General features: G+C 43.6%; 2 protein-coding genes across 3 annotated transcripts in view; both read left to right on the plus strand.

Moving 5' to 3' along the window:
- The window catches only part of EPC2 (enhancer of polycomb homolog 2), a 51,519-nt gene extending 49,432 nt beyond the window's left edge, over window positions 1–2,087 (plus strand). Inside the window, exon 14 of the mRNA XM_052791378.1 lies at window positions 811–2,087. Within this exon, the coding sequence (XP_052647338.1) occupies window positions 811–883 (73 nt within the window). The 3' untranslated portion in view covers window positions 884–2,087. The remainder of the gene's footprint in view (window positions 1–810) is intronic.
- Window positions 2,088–12,030: 9,943 nt separating this feature from the next.
- KIF5C (kinesin family member 5C) overlaps window positions 12,031–18,280 on the plus strand; it is a 90,441-nt gene continuing 84,191 nt past the window's right edge. The window contains exon 1 of one of the 2 annotated variants that reach the window (XM_052792824.1): window positions 12,031–12,288. In XM_052792824.1, coding sequence (XP_052648784.1) covers window positions 12,163–12,288 — 126 coding nt within the window. In that variant the 5' untranslated portion in view covers window positions 12,031–12,162. The remainder of the gene's footprint in view (window positions 12,289–18,280) is intronic. The other variant, XM_052792823.1, reaches the window with a different exon arrangement.

Raw genomic sequence — 18,280 nt, forward strand, 5'->3', positions numbered from 1 at the left:
GCAGTTGGCTAAGTTTTCTGAAAATTACAATATTTGGGCTTTGTTTTAAGTCTCTGCTGGATTGTGTGATGTTTAAAAAAAGTCACATTTGTTTATGAATTAGAAAAATAAATGGATACTAGCAAATGTGGCTTACTGGTTATTTCATAATGCTTCTGGAGAGGTTAAAAAGAGCTTTTTGAGATGGAAAATTGCATGTATAATTTAGTCACTGCATGGATTGAGAAAAAGGTGTTTTTAAATTAGCAGTCATACCTTAAAGCATACTTTTATATCACTAATGCATTTAGTTCTTATTTCCCTCAAGTCAGAGGGGTATTTCAAGTCATGTCAGTAAATGCCTTGAAGAGTACCACCTTGGCTGAATAAGTTGTAGGCTTCTCTACAGAGAATGATAATAAAATAGAAAAGCATTTAAGATTTCTTGCATTAGTGCTAAAGTGGAATTGGGATGTGGAGGGGGGAATTATGTTAGAACAATGCTTTGCTCCCTAACAGAATATTTGATACTGAGTCATCATGGTATATCTTGACTTCGCTCCTTCAGGAGATCTTCAGTACTCTTATCCATAATTCAGGCTGGTAATTTACAGTTAAATGCAATAATCTTGTAGAAGGGACTGCATTGTTAGTGGAGTAAAAGCAGTTCTTAAATGCCAGTATTTAGTTTCAAATAATCTGTTTCTAGTGTATGTGTCAAGGTTTCTCCCTGATCCGCGTAACAGCTGTGTAAAAACAGGAAATTGTTAAAACTGTGTAAGGAAATACTCGTGTTCTACCTGTAACTACTGAATATTTTTTCTATTGCAGAGAGAACCATGAACCAGAACGACTGGGTTTAAATGGCATAGCAGAGACAACAGTAGCCATGGAAGTGACATAACCTCAAACCAGAGTCTCAACCTGTGCTAATGGTGTAGTCATTTATATTCCAACTGAATGCAAAATACAGCACTCTGTGGATCACAGAGAACTAAAATGGACCTAAATGGACTATCATTATATCGTGTATTAAGTCGATATATAATGTAAATTTTGTAAAATTGGGAAAATCACTACCTTGTAAAATAGTTTATTTGTATCATCAATATTATTTCTGTTACTTGAATAGTAGATATTCATCATCATGCTTTTGCACTTGAATTTGCAACTGAATGGATTAAAAAATAATTCTTTAATGGGATCATGAGCATGAAATGGGATCCTGCATCACTTGTTTTAACTATTTATTTTGCCATGTTTACATTTTGTATCTTGTACAAATAAATCCAACTTTGTGTCTAAAAAAAAAAGTTAAAGATTCATAGCTAGGAAACAAAATTCTTGTAATTTTTTTCTAAAGAAAATGTAAAGTTTTCACTTGGTTCATTTTGTTTCACAATTTGACTAGATGGACTTTTTGGTAAATACTTTAGTGGCATTTCACTGTCAAATATGAAGTTCAAGGCAAAATAGTATTTTCTATTACTGTGCAGGGGAAAGGGATGGATCGATACATGCAAATTTAATGTAGTAACTCACTTTTCCATATATTTTGAATGTATATTTCTATTTATAATACCAGTTTATAAAAAATAATTACACAGGAAAAAACTGACTAGGAAAATTATGCATCTAGCACATATAAAACTGTGCAGATATGAGAAAATTTTCAACTGATTACATTTTATCTGAAGACTGCATATTTTAACCGGCTTTAAAACTGTAACACACCACATAAAGGATATTTTACCAGGTATGTATTGCATTATATATCATTGCAATAATTAATTATTGGATGTCTAGATATCGAGCCATCCCAGGTGGTGGGGGGGAGGGAGGGTTGTGGCAAGATTGTCTTTTCAATTTTGGAGAGTTTTCCTGTGGCTACAAGGCAAGTAACGGGTTGGAAAAAGTCTGACTGTAAGCGTTGGACACCTTCGTAGTGTAGTGTTTTAGTGACTTTTTTTATACGGTTCTTGTAAATTAGATACGTGTAGTGGTGTTTCAGAATGTTTGTTTATGCACTAGTTCAGACAACTTTCCCTGTTACTTGTTCTTGATAAGTGAAAACTGCAGGGAAATAAAAATACATATCAAAACATGGACATGTTGCATATGTGTTTATTTCACAATGTGCAAGCAATATAAGTGTAAATTTTAGAGGCAGCTAGTGGGTTTTTTGATTATTTTGACCAAAGCATATGCACCTTTTTCCAAAAGGTTTCAGTTTATGTGATTATTTCCTGTGCTTACAGTATACGGTAGGGGAGGGATGGTCTGGTAGCTGGGACCTGTGACCTGGGCATAATCAGGATGAGACAGTTTCTTTTCTGCCAGAGAAACTTTAGCTATTACTTTGGGTGAATCATTTGAATTTTCTGCTGTTTGGTTCTCTACCTGTGATTTGGTTAATGTTTCTGTATTTCTTATAAATAATAGAATCATTGAGGTTGGAAGGAACCTTCGGACGTTGTCTAGTCCAGTCCACCCTCTCCTCCCCAAAGAAAGTCAAGATATGATTTGCCTATATGTCATGCAGTCAGTGTATTTTTCCTCTTGGCTTTTTATATAAAGAGCTATTTTTAATCTAAGTTGTGCTTAAACATGTTTTGTCATACGTTCTGTAAGTTAAAAGTTCTGACAGTTAAAAACACTTGCAGAGCTTTAAATACCGGGAGCTTGTCAGAAACTCAGATGTCTAAAATTAACTATTTTTTTGCTTAACTGATGCTTTATTTCCTATTCAGCATGAGGTCTTCAAGGAGAGATGATAATAGATTATATCTGCTGAGAATAGTCAAAGGAACCCACAACACTTTCAGTGTCACCGCCTTGGTCAGGAGAGGCATGCTGGCAGGATTGGGGGTGTCAGCACAAGGGGGAGGCACCTGTGCAAATGCGTGCTTGTTTATCACTTTCTGCACCGTGTCTTCATTGGAACTGCTGCTCCCTGACAAATTGTTCTTTACATGTACGTGATCTTTTCAGGTATGTCTGAGGTTTTCTGTAGAACTGGGTTAATTTCTGGGAATGACTGTGACCTATGTAGTCTGAAGTATGAATGAATTTTTTTTGAAAGCAGAATTGTTGCAAAACTGTGTCTGAAAAGAAAAAAGTTATTCTCCTTGATAGATAAAAATAACCTTGCTTCTCTAAAATATTCCCCAAACCCTTTTGAGGTTTAATGAAAATGTGAAGTCATTTCTTCTGCAGATGGCAAGTTGTTCGCTTTAGCAAATGACAGCTACTGAACTCTGTAACATAGACTCTTCTCACTACAAACGTAGATCACTTTCATGGTAAATTGGACTGAAAATGTCTCTAAGATTGCTGTGTATCCATGACTTGGTATAGTCTAATCGTCATCTAATTACTTAAAAAAACTTCTAGCTGGAGCTTCTGACTTTTAATAGATTGTGGAAAAATGTGAGGTGGAGGAAAGGATTTCATAAACTCCAAAGGCTATAATGGTAAGTATGCCATACATTTCATTTAAAGAATTAGTATTGACGTAGTTTTCTGTACAGTAGAACTATGATAGTCATCTTAAGAATTTTTAGCGATTAATTGTGTGCCTCAAGTGCAAGAAAAGGAGCGTGATGAATAATAGCGTAGTCCATAGAAAACTTCATTAAAAAAAGGGGGGGGAGTATTGTTAGAAAGTCTTCTACTTTCTCCTGATACTGGTATACAGCAGGGAATACCAATGACTGAGTTATTTTTGTGCGCTGTTTTAAAAGTGTGTGTTGAGGCTATGACGTTCTTCTTTAATCCCCTTATTTGAACATCGTGCAATCATGCATATCTGCAATATGATTTGAATAGTGATTTCTGCTTTATTACGTATTAGGGAATGTTCAGGTAAGATTTTTTGAATGTAGTTCATCTACAGCAATTTATATTGGACTACAAGTGTAGAGTTTTCCCTTAAATGTCAGATATTAGAAAATGATGATTCTTTTTCTAATAAGGTTTATCTAATTTATTTAATCTATAGATTGAGTGGAGTTTTGATATGTATTTTAGTTGTAGGCGTCTTGTTGCCAATTCTGCTGTAGGGTTTTTCCTCCCCTTTCCAAACAATATCTTAAACAATATTCTCTTTACAGAGCTGTTCCTCTTCCTTAATCTTCTACAGTAGTCTGTATGTGTGGCTTCCCCCCTCCCTGCAAACAAGATGACAGTTACTGCAGCCCTTCACAGTTTTCCTGAGGCTCTGACTTCAAGACTGCTTTGCCTTCCCTGGTAGTCCGTTTTCCTATACTACTCCAACTCCTTTGTAGAGAATAACAGAAATGTTTCCCATTTCCTTATGATAGTAATTGTGATTTTTGAAGCAGAATCTTCAGACAGTGCAGCCTTCTAGGAGGTGAGAGAGTTATCCTCAAGTGGACTCGGCGTCATGCTTGCACCTAGTCAGCCTTCCTCTGTTTCCAGTACCATTCAGGAAGAACTGCTCTGACCTTCAGAATAGAGTGCCCTGGTAGAAATTCACATCTTCAAACAGGAAAGCTCTGAAGGCTACAGCAAACTAAACACTTTATACAGGGCTGTCATCTCAACTGAATTCCTGGATTTGACTTCAGAGAAACGGTTTCAAATCTCACTTCCTTATTTCTTCTACTTTTAGGTTTTGCAATATTCAGACTACTTAGAAGGATGGAGAATAACCTTCATAAATTAAAGCATGTCTTCACAGTAAACTGCTAATTGGGAAGGAAGGAAAAAAGAAAGGCATCTCGGTAAAAGGGAGAGGAAATGTTTCCTGTGTAGCAGCAGACCCAGACAATTTAAGTTGGGTTAGCTATTAAGGTCCAAGTGTTTACATGTGAACAAAGGCACATGGTGGATAATTGTTTTTCTTCTGATCTAACCAGCTAATTACATGGAAGACATTAGATACGGGTGATTGCTGTCTGTGAGCCAAAGCAGCCCTGGGTCAGGTTAATCTCTCAGGAAAGGCATCCAGACCAACCAGCGTGGAGGCAGTGGTGTGTCAGCGTGTGGAGCCCCAGTGTGGAACCACTCGTACCTGGGAAGTGCCCTGAAGCAGGCAGCTGCTTGCAAGGGGGTTTCTTGGGAAAAGAACGGGCCGTTTCAGGGTGAGGGAAGTGTTACTTGAAGCCAGGGCAGATCCACAATGAGGGCTGTTGTGCTTCCCAGCACATGCTACCGTAACTGCATTGTCTGGAGTTTTTAATTCTGGAGAGCCTGTTGCTTGTCTTTGACAGATACCCTGCTACATTGCTCTAGCCTACATAGAAATAAAGCAGCTTTCTAGCTATTTGCAGGGTGCCTAAATGCATTTAATGGCAGCATTTCTCTTGTAGGCCAGTGATAATGTGTAAGAATAGCATATGTATGAAATGGGAATATATTTGGGTAATTTTCTTTACAAAGCTTTACTTAAATGGCTAGAAGGGGAATGTAATACTGATTTCATTTCCATTTGGTAAGAAAGTCCACTGACTAAGAATGAGTTGGAGGCAGGCTGCGATTTTTACTCATACATTTTCTGTACTTCTAAGCACCTAGCTCACCAAGCACTGAACTTCTGTGTCTTATCCTCCTGCTAGTGAATACAGAGCCTTTTTAACGGAGTGACTTCAGAATGCTTTCAGATGACTTCTGTTAACTGACTGAAGGTAGTTGCATCTTCACTGAACTGCGTAAGGGAGAGCCTAGGAATACCAGCATCCTACTTGCAGGAACCCAACAGCAGTGTCTGAAGCTAGGTGATGTGAGGTTCTCGCGTGTCCCTAAACTGGTTTGGTTGTGTGCCATCCTGCTGCAGTGACGGTCAGTACCCAAAATGACATTCCCTAATGTGAGAATGTTTTTGTTTCTGTAGTGCCTTTCTGTGATACAGGAGGAAAAGGGAGTTTTAAGTTAAGTTCCCTGTTTTCTCAGTGGCTTGCTTGTTTCCGAGTCACCTAGTATATCTCAAAATGCATTTTTTAATGGTGTAATCTCAAAAAAATAATGAAGAGCACCCATGCAAGTTACATTTTGCTATGAATTTAACCCCATTTAATCACAGTCTGTATTGTGACCCAGTGATTATAGTTCAAAGAAAAAAAAAATTAATGTAGTTGGAATAGGACTAAAATCTAAAAACTAGAAGGGACTAACAGTGAAGCAACTGAACTGCTTCCTGAACATGGGCTATGTCCACTCCTCAGTGGCTTTCTCCACACCTTTCTCTGAGTATCAGCATCATCTTCCCATTCTTGCTCTGTACGCAGTAGTGTTGAAAGGGGTGGTCCTTGTACCAACTGCAAAAATTATGTAGTGCAACCCAGCGTCCCTCCCCAGTCTCGGGGCGAGTGGATGTGCAGGCATGAAGAGACACGATGGCCCAAAATCTCCTGTGCAGAAAATGAGAGATGTCTTGAGCCCTGATGGTGTGCCAGAATAGCCTTTCCCCTGTACCCCGGTTACACTGCTTTTTTTTCTACAGTTACGATTGTTTCTGTGACTAAGAATGGGAAAATCTGTTTAGTCCAATCTGGCTTCAATCCATTACACACTGATTTAACTCTAATACAAATGTAATTACACAGGGAGGATAATGTAGAAAGATCAATTAGAGAGCAAGGGGCAAACGAAGGAGGGAGGCAATTAATCAAGGCTATACTATAGCAGATAATGATAGGAGAAAACTTGTAACGGAACAGATATATTGGCCTAAATCTTTTTGTCTGACAGGAGTACACAACCACTTCCTCAGAGTTCTGACAGGCACAATGAAAAGACTCTGACCACAGCACCATACCTATCCTATCGTATTCTGGCAAGATCTTATCTATTCAGACATGTCTGAAAAATAAACTAGTACTGTGCCTGTCAGCTGTTGAACTCTCCTAAGGATAGCAGAAAGAAGTTAATGGGGCAGAAGGTGATCAACTGACCAAGGCTAGGCACAGTTAATAGTTACACTTTCAAAACCTCACTGGCAGTTCAGACTGATTTTTGACGGAGATGTAAGGCCCTGCCACAGCAAACTGCCATGTAGCCCCATGTGCCCCGACTTCATCCCCTGGGGACAGGCTGGTGGCAGCTCGCTGTGAATTGATGGCAGCCTGGTGCTCACTTTCCCACCATCACTGTTAATGCTTCACTGACTCTTCCTGAATTAATGTTATTTCATTGAACCATGCCCTGGGGATAAAGTGATGCTTAAAATAACATCATCCCCTATCTTCCTGATGATGATCTGACTAGACTAGTCATCGTGGTTTTAAATCAACAGCTGTGTAAGTGACACCAGAAGATGGCATCATCTGCCTGTAATGCTGTTTAACTATTTCTGGATCTTCATGCATAAAGATGGGGGGTTTTGACAATGGACATGTTCTCCCTCACAGTGAAATTCAGTGTGCAGTGTGGAGGCGTTGTGTTTTGGAGTTGTGTATTTTTTAGTGGGTTCGGGGTTCTTTAGTTGGGATTTTTGTGATTGCTTTATAGCTTCCTATAGTTAAGGAAGACAATTTTTTTTTCTTCTTCCAAGTTACAGTCCTTTTATTTGGATTATTTATCGAGTAATCCAAATGAAAGGATTGTAACTTGGAAAAATATTTTGAGTATTGAATAATCAACAAAAACATTTTGCTGTTTTATACGAAGTGGTAAAACCAGATTTACTTATTTTTAGCAAACCCATCTTTTTATAGGCGAGTTAACTAGATATATATGACTTTGCATAATGTGAATAATTTATATGAAGACTGAGATTTATGTGTGTACTTAACATACGTTTATATATATATACTTTAAAGTAAGCATTTATTGAAGTGTTTTGCAAATCAGAAACATTGGCTGTTCTTAAACTCCCTGCTAGCGTAGCCCAAACATTTTCTGATGGAGTATCTTTTGACTGGCAGTACCCTAGTTGCAAATCTGACCTTTCTGTGGAGGTGTGAGAAAGGCAACCCTGTGGCCCTGGATCACCAAAGAAATCATTACCTGTCTGACCAAGGGAAATGTTGCTTCTGGGATAATCATCTTGGGTGACTGAGAGTGTCAGTTAGGCAGATCCTATACATTTTGCTATTAAATTTTTCCTTTACCTGGACCAATGGTCTTTTAGCCCAGTCTCTCCTAAACTATAAATATGTCTCCTTGCCTTTGGTGATGTGTGGGTATGCAGATTAGATTGTTTCTGTATCTCAGTTCCTCCTAGCTGCCTTCTCAGCACTTTTTAGCTCATTTTATTGCCTGTTCTTCAGTCTTTGGCTTCCCTGCTTGCTTGCTTTTTCTTCCTGTTAAGCACTATGTTCTGGCTTTGTCAACATTTTCCCTGAGGCACTCCTAACAGTGTTTTCTGGCATCTGTGGGACACTAACTATCCTTGACATTTAAAATTGCTTTTTGTCATGGGGATCCCAACCTTTTTGGTACCTTCTGGACGAAATCCTTTACCACCTCTTTATCTGTAGACATATCTCAGCACTGATGACACAAGCATATCATCAAATTTCATCTCGATGGCCATTGCTGAGACACCAGGATCAATGGAATCTACATTAAAGCCGCTCTTCCTGCTGATAAGTTACACCCCTGGCCAGTACTGGTGTCTGTTTGTTGCACTGAATTGTTAAAGACAGCAGAAATTCAACCTTGTTGTTCTTTTTCTCCTGAAGCTCCTTCCCAACTCCAAAGCTCGTTCCTGGAGCCCAGAAGCAATGAAAGGAAGCAACGTTCTTTTGGCTCTGTGGATAGGAAATTGGTTTTTCACTTCTGAAATGCCCAGGCATCTCTTCCCTTATTTTCGTGGGACCACCTCTCTATCAGAATCCACATTCTGCCATTGTTCAGAACCTCTATCCCATGCCCCCTTCTTGGATTGGTGGCTCACCTGCAAAGAAGTGGAATCTCGTTCTCTTATGGCTGTCCCGCTTCGTCCCAGTCTTTGAGGAGTGGATTTGTTATTCCTTTTGGAGACCTCCAACATCTTGGGCTGTTCAGTGAACTGTCCCAGCTGAGGTTGGCTCAGCCTGAGAATTTCTTCAGGAAAAATCAACTTGCTGTCACACCGTATCTAATCTGCCAGGGTGATCTAAACCAGTATCCAGCTGGAGAACTTGCCTGAAATGTAGGAAAATGAGATGACATCAAGGTTTGCCCTCTTTTACTTTTGTGGTACTGGTAGCAAGAAAAGTTCTCTTGCAGTCTCGTGCCTGTAGTTCAATAAACCCAAGCGAACTTTAGCTATAGTGGTGTTTCTTGTTGTGGCGGGTTGACCCTGGCTGAATGCCAGGTGCCCACCAAAGCTGTTCTATCACTCCCCCCTCTTCAGCTGGACAGGGGAGAGAAAATATAACAAAGGGCTCATGGGTTGAGATAAGGACAGGAGAGATCACTCACCAGTTACCATCACGGGCAAAACAGACTCAACTTGGGGAAAACTAACTCAATTTATTACCAATCAACCAGAGTAGGGTAATGAGAAGTAAAACCAAATCTCAGAACACCTTCCCTCCACCCCTCCCTTCTTCCCGGGCACAACTTCACTCCCAGATTCTCTACCTACCCCCCCCCCCCCCCGAGCGGCACACGGGGATGGGGAATGGGGTTTACGGTCAGTTCAGTTCATCGCACGTTATTTCTGCCGCTTCATCCTCCTCAGGGGCAGGACTCATCATACTCTTGCCCTGCTCTAGCGTGGGCTCCCTCCCATGGGAGGCAGTCCTCCACAAACTTCTCCAACATGGGTCCTTCCCACAGGCTGCAGTCCTTCAGGCACAGACTGCTCCAGTGTGCATCCCCCACAGGGTCACAAGTCCTGCCAGAAAACCTGCTCCGTGGGCTCCTCTCTCCACAGATCCGCAGGTCTTGCCAGGAACCTGCTCCAGTGCTGGCTTCCCACAGGGTTCCAGCCTCCTTTGGGCACCCACCTGCTCCACCGTGGGGTCCTCCATGGGCTGCAGGTGGATATCTGCTCCACTGTGGACTTCCCTGGGCTGCAGGGGGACAGCCTGCCTCACCATGGTCTTCCCCACGGGCTGCAGGGGAATCTCTGCTCCAGCGCCTGGAGCATCTCCTCCCCCTCCTTCTGCACTGACCTGGGGGTCTGCAGGGCTGTTTCTGTTACATGTTCTCACTCCTCTCTCCAGCTGCCGTTTCTGTCTGTCCCAGCAACTTTTTTTCCTTCTTAAATGTGTTATCACAGAGGCGCTACCACTATCGCTGATGGGCTCGGCCTTGGCCGGTGGCGGGTCTGTCTTAGAGCTGGCTGGTATTGGCTCTGTCAGACACAGGGGAAGCTTCCAGCAGCTTCTCACAGAAGCCACCCCTGTAAACCCCCCCCCAAAACCTTGCCACACAGAGCCAATACGCTTTTAAGTACGCAATCTGAAAAAATGCGTGGTTTCAGAAATGAAAGAAATTAATAATGCTAATGCCTAAGATTACAGCAGCGGAGTATGACTACTTTTGTCTGTATCTTGATAGTTCATGTTTTATGTGAAGCAGTTTCCCAATAAACTGTAAATCATGCCTTCCATCAGGCATCCAGAACAGCCTGGAAGAAGCTCACAAGCTCAAGGAGGTTCTGATCACTCCTGAATCTGGCTGAAAAGTAATGTTCTGACTAGGCTGCTTAACCCAGTAATCTGGTAATAAGTAGTAAAAAGAGCAGCTTTGTGACAATACGGTATTGTCTACAGTACAGACAATGTAATACTGTTTGTGACAAAACTGCTAAGAAAAGATGGCTCTTCAGTGCATTCTTACTGATGGCAGATTATACCTGCTCTAATAGGAAAATAGAGGTTTGCCTATCTTGCTTCAAAATGAGCTCTTGATAATGGAGAAAAATAAGGATTAATTCATTGAAACGGTTGTCTTTTATGACTAAGCCCTTACTTGTCATGACTAACAAATTTGCTATTCAGGGAAAAAAGCTTGAAACATAAGAGAAATAAAAGGGCTAGATAATTGGTAATCCACAGGAATAAATCACATTATATAATAACGTCTTATCACATGCTGCACATTGCTAACTCTCCATGATGTAATTGCTTTTAAGAAGGGCATGAGAGCCTTTGTAACTAGCCTGCTCTTCTTGCATCCAGATCAGGTGATGAGGACAACCACTGTGGCTAGAGGAAAGGGAGTCTCTCTAGAAATACTGAAGAAGTGTCCACTCTCATCTTAATTGTATGACTAAGGCTAATTCAATGAAACTGGTACTCTGGAGGATACCAGTTTCAAAAGTTGCTCAGAGCTGCTGAAGTCCAGGGACTGTCTGCAACTTTCCAGAAGACATCAACAGTTGTTACGTTCATCTTCAAGCACTCCAGCTTCTTGCAGGGAGAAAATGATGGAGGAGGAGGAGATTATGCGTGACACATTAGACTATTTCCAATAACTTTAGTCCAGTGGCGTGAACTAGCCTTGGCACAGCGCTGGGGGCAGGAGGGTAAGTTGCAGGTATTCTTAGCAGGTAAGGAAGAAGCATTGTCAGGGGGCGAAGGGAGGAGGAGGAGAAGGACAAAACCCCTGAAGTGTAGGAACAGGTTCCAGACACAATTTTTCCCAGATGCTGATTCACTGGCTGCATCGTGACAAACTTCTTGTAAATTGAACAAGGTCAAAGCGTCGCCCAGAGATACTATTGCTTCTGCTATTTTCTGTGAGGAAAAAAGGGCCGCGTAACGAAGGGAAGCGCCGGCGCGCCGTCCCATCCCAGCAACAAATCTCCTTTAACCAGGTTACAGACCTGGCTCCGGTCCTCTCTCCTTCTTCCCGTCTTAATTTTTCCCTTAGAGAGCACCTACCCTTTGAAAATGGGGCACGCAAAGCCGGGGGAGAAGCCCGCCCTCCTTGGCGGCGGGGGCGGGCCGCCGCGGAGGGGAGCCGTTAGGACCGTTAGCGGCCGTTACCTGGCGCGCGGACTACGCCTCCCGGCAGGCGCCGCGCTGAGGCGCGGCCCCCGCGGCCGCTGAGGGGGCGAGGGCTCCCCGCCGCCCTTCGTTCGTTCCTCCCTCCCTCCCTCCCCGCGCAGCCGCGCCTGGGCTGGGGGCGAACCGGGGTGCGCGGCCGCTGCCGGCGCTGAACGGTTCTTCTCCCCGCCCCGCCTCGCCCCGCCCGGTCGGCGGCAGCAGGGGCGTCTGCGGCACCTGCCCGGCGGAGCGTTCGCTCCCTGAGGCCGGCGCCCGCCCGCCCGCCTCCGCCGAGATGGCGGATCCCGCCGAGTGCAGCATCAAAGTGATGTGCCGGTTCCGGCCCCTCAACGAGGCGGAGATCCTCCGGGGGGACAAATTCATCCCCAAATTCAAGGGCGAGGAGACGGTGGTCATCGGGGTGAGTCTGCCGCATCCCTCTCCCGCCCGCGCGGTGCCGTGACGGGGCGAGCATCCCTCCCCGCGGTCCCGGGAGACAACCCCCCCCCCCCACCACCCCCACCACCCCCCCGTCCGCCGCCCCCGGGGCTCCGCGCCCATTGTTCCCGCTGCGGCGGAGCGAGGGAGGGGCGGCGGCGGCGGCGGGGCTCCCCTCCGGCGGGGCTGCACCCCCCCGCCGTCCCCACCGCGGGCGAGGGGTCTGGGCTCCCCCCCCCCCCGGGGGTCGCCGGTCGGTCCCGGGGACCGGGGGGGGGGAGTGCGGGGGCGGCCGCCGCCGGCGCTGATGTCATGCCGGTGACTGGGCATGCTCGCCGGCGCTCCGCGGGGGCGGCCGTCCGCGCCTCCGCCGCGCCCCTGCGGCAGCCGGCGGGGAGAAAGTTTTCCCGGTGTGCGGGGTAGGGTGAGGGGGGGGGGACGACGGGGCTGGCTGCGGTGGGATTCCCTCCCACCCTCCGCCGAGGATGCGGGAGAGTTCCGCGGCCGGGGTCCGCGTAGCATCCGCCGCCCTGCGCGGGCGCGGAGCCCTGCGAGGCGAGACAAAGCCGAGCTGGATGCTCGCCCCGGGGCCAGCGGTGGTCGAGCCGGGGGGGGGGGGTGCGACGTGCCTGTCCCGCATGGCTGGCGGCGGGTCCCGGTCAGAACGGCTGCGGGGACTGCAGAAGCATCGTTAGTTAAAATGACCTAGGCCAGGTGAAGTTTTTTTTTCTTCTCATTAAAAAAAAAAAAAAAATCGAGTCCCTACCCGCTTGCAGCAACGACATACCCAAACTCTCCGTTTTCCCCACGCTTCGCAGGGGGTTGGCTGCTGACAATAGCAAAGGCTTTAAAAATGAACAAAGCGTGCGTGTATCTGGGCCCGCCGTGGTCCGCGATGTGGCTCCTCTGCTGAGCGTTGAACATGGCGCAGCGCGTTCATCAGCCTTGCGCAGGAAAGTGCCTTTGCTTTTTTTCGGTTCTCGGCGCTGGAGCTTTCCGATAGCGGGTGTCTGGGTTGAGGTTGCGTTGAGAAGTCTGCCGGTGCTGGTTTTGGTGGGTTGACGTAGACGACAGCGGGCGCTTGAACTTGAGGTACATTTTTGGTTTGCCGTCTAACCAGCCCATGTCTTTGGGCCTTTGTTTTACATATCGGTCTACTGTGTTAAACCGATAACGTGATCCATACTGTACTATGATAAAGAGATCTTAATACTAATTGTCAATACAAAGAACGAGTAATCGCGCGTACGATTTGTCAAGATCCTTACTAAAACCTCGCGTTTTTTAGAAACTTTTTTCATGAAATTTGCCAAACAGTTATGGAAAAGTGGGGAAAAAAGATCGCTGAATTCTGGACAGAAGTGGCTAACTTGTTTTTCTTAATTTCTTTTTATTAAGTGTTTTCTGTGTAGCCAAATTAATTTTCTTTATTTGAAGGTTAAAGTCATAACACCCACAACAATCTGTTAACAATGGAATAATCAAATTGGTTATCAATCTCAGTCAGCAATGGAGGGCTGTCTTTGGTCAGCAAATATTTGGAACGAAAGCGCAACTGTAGCGTAGTCATTTGGATGTTTAAGAAACAAATGTCAGCAAATTCCCCTCCCCCCCAATAAGTAAACCCTCAGACATACTAAAAGTAGATCAAAGTACATTTATTGTAAATCCCTTAACAATACTATTTTCTTAAGAGAAGTAGAGTTTAGAATCCTTTTTTCCCACCTAAGTGAACGTGCAAGTGTATAATGCAGCTTTGTCTATAAAGTATCTGTTGTGTGGGAAAACAGTAACTATGATGCTTTGAAAAAGGTATTTATATCTTACAGACAGGAGATAATTACTTTAGTGAAGGTAAAAAGGAAAAATAACAGCCACTGTCAATTTCCTACCATGGAAGTTTTAAAAAATTGTTAGAGAGAAACAAGAAAAGTGCATGTATTTATTTATATAAATACATATTTATTTTTATATGTTTGTTCAGTTCGGCAGGATCTTTTTGAGGGGGCTATTTGCCACCTTGAAAATCCAGTCAGAAGCTTAGAGTATGCCTTTCCTTTCCCTTCACAGGGCAAAATACAGGTCTTGTTTGGGTGCGCATTTTAGTCATCTTAACTAGTGCAATATGTCCTCAAATACAGCTGCTTTTTTTCCAAAGAGAAACCATCCGGCTGGGGTTCCTTGGGGATATTTGTGGTTTTATAAGTGTAAATGAACGTGAAAATCTTTCCATATTCTTTGTCCTCTTTATTTGCAGTACTGGGCTCATTGTGCTTTGGTGTATAACTTGATCTACAGTGGATGCCACTGCAGTACGTTAGTAGAAAGTGGTATTTGTTGTTGTTATTTACTGGTTTAGGGTGGCTGCTTAGCTCCAACAAATAATGCCTGGCAGTGGCAAGGAATCCCAATTCTGGTGGAAGGCACTGCCAGAGTAGACTTCCTTCTAGAAAAGCAGGATTTTGGTCTTCAAAAGCTCTTAGAAACATTATATAAAGCAAAAATAAACCAGAACCAAACACTTTTTTTGTTAGTTTGTTTCACTATAGCATTTGAAAAACACTGCAATGCAGCTCTTATTTTTGTTCCATAAAATACTGGAAAGAAAGTGGCTCTGTTAAAATTTAAAAAACCAAACAAACCCACCAACCTCCCTGCCCCCCCGCCCCGAGGAATTCTGTCATCACGTAAGAAAAAAATAAAATATAATTGATTTAAAGATAATGTCTATTTTTCTGACTAGTAAGTCTGAATAAATTTACTTCTCCTTCCCAACAAACAACTATGGGGAAAATGCTTTCTTTCTGAACTTCCCACCATCATCTCCCATTATACTTCCCCAGGGCCTTGAGCAGATTTTCCAACAAAAATTAAAGATCATGAGCTGATGGTATTTCTTGAAAACAAACAGCAATGAAGGAAGTTGGACAACTTAGGCTTGAGTTTCCCCAGGATATCTTTCATGCCGTGACTAAAGCTGTATCTCTACGATGCCTGTGGTTGCGTGGTTGAGAGCTCTTTGTCAGGGAAGTCCTAGGGCAATGTCCTAACTCTGTTCAAACCAGTTAAACCCCTCGGAGTTGGGATTTGACCCGGTGTCTTCTATTCTGGCCTCTTCCATCCATTTTCATGCGCTTTGCACATGCAACGCAGTGAAACGTGGAAGATTAAAACATCTTGCCTTAAATTTTCCTTTGGTTAAAACAGAGAAAACCCCCTGTATTTTGATTCTACTTTGAAGTTTAAAATATAAAAGCCTTGTAGATGTATCTCATCTTTAACAATGGCAGAAAAAGGCAACAGTGGTAAATCCATCGCTTTCTTTTGCGGTTAGCTACCCAACAGTCTCAACAGACTGCAGTTTCATTTTATGTTTCTGCTCCTCTGCAACCTCAAGGTGACTCTCTGATTGATTGTGTTGGCTGCCATACCTAAAAATGTATTTTTCTAGCTGGCTTGCTTCTTATGGTCTTGTCGGACATCGTGGAGCTGTTTGCTGTAGTAAGCAACTGAGGCAGTCTTCTGGTGTGGGGCTTCTACACGTTTCTCCCTGTTCCTTTGAGTGCTTTTATTCCCAAGCATCTGCAAAGGAAAGATGCAGAGAGGCTCAGCACCTGGTGGGATACTCCCCATGAGGATACTTTTCTGGTTTAGGTTTATGGGAGAGAGCGCTTCCAGCCCTTTTCCCCCTCCCCTGTGGTAAAATATTTAGGAATTGAGTCGTGAAGGAGACAGTATTTTCATCTCATTTTTCTGTTAGGTCTACAGTGACTGCTTCCCTTTTAGTACAAGGCTGATCTGAAACTGATTTTTCAGAGAAATACCTCCTGTTTAGAAAGGAGAACGTCTAAACTGAATCTTTCTAGCCAGCTCAGAAACCTCATGTTAGTATTACCAGAAAGGGGATAAAAGACTCTTCATTCTGGTTGTCAGCTGCTTTTTGAGCTGCAGCGTGAGGGCATGTGTAAAGCCCAGCTTAGCAGGAGCTGCTGAGCACTGCAGTTCTCTGCTGTGCGCTCGGTGTCAGGCGGGCAGCGCAGAGCCTTCCGCAGACCCTCGCTGCCCGAGCTGGGGGGCTTTAGCGTAACTCTGCCAGCTCTCTCGGCAAACTGCCTGTGAGAAAACCAGCGGAGAGCTACAGGGTAAACAGGGAGGGTCCCTGCGGGATTGTGCTTTACTCACACGGGGGAAAAGTCTGCTGTTGCATCCGTGAAACATTCCACGTAACTGACAAACAAAAAAAAATTGTCACCTGGTACTCTGCTACTGTGCAATGGTCACTGCTGTTTTGCAGTGTCATATTCCATGAAATAAAGGAAAACAAAAAATGATGGCTGATTCCTTTGCAGCGGGTGGGGTGGAATCTGAGCAGGCTCGTGTTTTTTTTTTCTTTTCTTTTTTTTTTTTTTTTAATACTTTTTGCTGTAAGTACTGTTTGGAATGTCTTGTGGAGAGATTCTCTCTTATTTCCTTCCCTAGAATACTTGGATATGTTTTACCTTTTATTTCATGTATGCCGGTGAAGTCAGCAGTTTGCACAAATGAAAAGAAGACATGTTCTTAAGTCCCTGCTGTACAGAGATCTCTGTATGCTGTTAAGCAGTCATCACTCTGTGGTTAAGACAGACCTAAAAGAATCCCCTGGGATAGTAGATAAATGACTAGTTTAAAAAAAAAAAAAAGATATTTAAAAAAACTACCCTGTGCTGCATGGCTTTTTTCGTGGGGTGTGGTACATTGCTTCTAACAAAAGGCAAACATCCATCTCTACTTCAAAATGCACAACAATTCTCCTTATGGAGGATTTGTTCATGACATATCTATAAATACCTTTTATAAAAAGCTCATACCGGTTTGATGTAGGATGTGAAGTGAGGTGGAACTTCTGTCTTGGTGTAAAATACGTCAGTGGATGTGTAGCATGCCATTTTCCTAGCAGTATACTTAATCTGGGAAGCTAATGCTTGCTTTGTCTCCCAGCCTCTTTGGTGTGTTTTCCAGCTCTGCTCAACTCTTCTTTTCCAGTGAAGTCTGAGCAAGTTTTGTATGAAAGCTTTTGTGAAGGACTGCTGTGAGATACAAGTAGCTGGCATAGCTAAGTATGACATTGATGGTATCTGAAGACACCATGAGCTGGCAAAATAACTCTTTCAAAAGTGTTGCTAATCCTCCTACACCCTAAGATTTTCCTGTAACCTGGCATAAGCCGCGAACGTCTTTAACCTGCTGCATTTTCCTGTTTTGTGGATGAGATGAACGACGATGTGCTGTGCCCATTCCCCTGTGGCTTTGGGCTATGTTGCTTTCAGGTCAGGCTATTTCCAGAGCAGCAGCAGCACAAGACTGACAGATCTGGCACTTGCTTTTTTGGGGTGATTTCTCTCAGTAGCTTAAGCCAGTAGGTATCTCGGGAAGAAGTGGAAGTCTGTAGATCATAGCACATTCCTGTTCATTTGGGAAAGAACAAATGCAAGATGATTCCACTGGGTCCAGATGGCTTTCCTGTGCCTTGCAGAAGAAATGATTGCATTTACTGAAGAACTGGTGTGGTAGCCATTCAGGGAGCTGCTCACCTGCTTGATATTTAAAGAGAGTAGTTGTTTTCTTAAGGCATGCTGCTGTGCTTCACACTTATTTTCAGGAGCTTGTGTAGAAGGTTAAAAGCATGGGTCTGATGAGATGACCGGCACAGTAGTTTTTTGGTTCTGTTTTTACAGTGTGTTGGCTAAAGAACGAAACTGTTCGGGGTCTAATTACCAAGAAGTACAATACATTTATTTCTTGACACAGTGATACTCCCGTAAAGCACCGAAACGAATGTAATGTACAATATTATTTACTCTCCCATAACGTAAGTCAGTGGAAAAAAATCTGTCTTGATAAGGGCTTGCAAAAAGGTCTCTGAGCTTCTCCAAACCCCAAACATTCTCTTTTTGCACCACCAGCCTTTGCATCTGTCCAATCCTACAACCTGG

This window comes from Harpia harpyja, chromosome 7 (genome assembly GCF_026419915.1).
Source record: "Harpia harpyja isolate bHarHar1 chromosome 7, bHarHar1 primary haplotype, whole genome shotgun sequence".
Taxonomy (NCBI): domain Eukaryota; kingdom Metazoa; phylum Chordata; class Aves; order Accipitriformes; family Accipitridae; genus Harpia; species Harpia harpyja.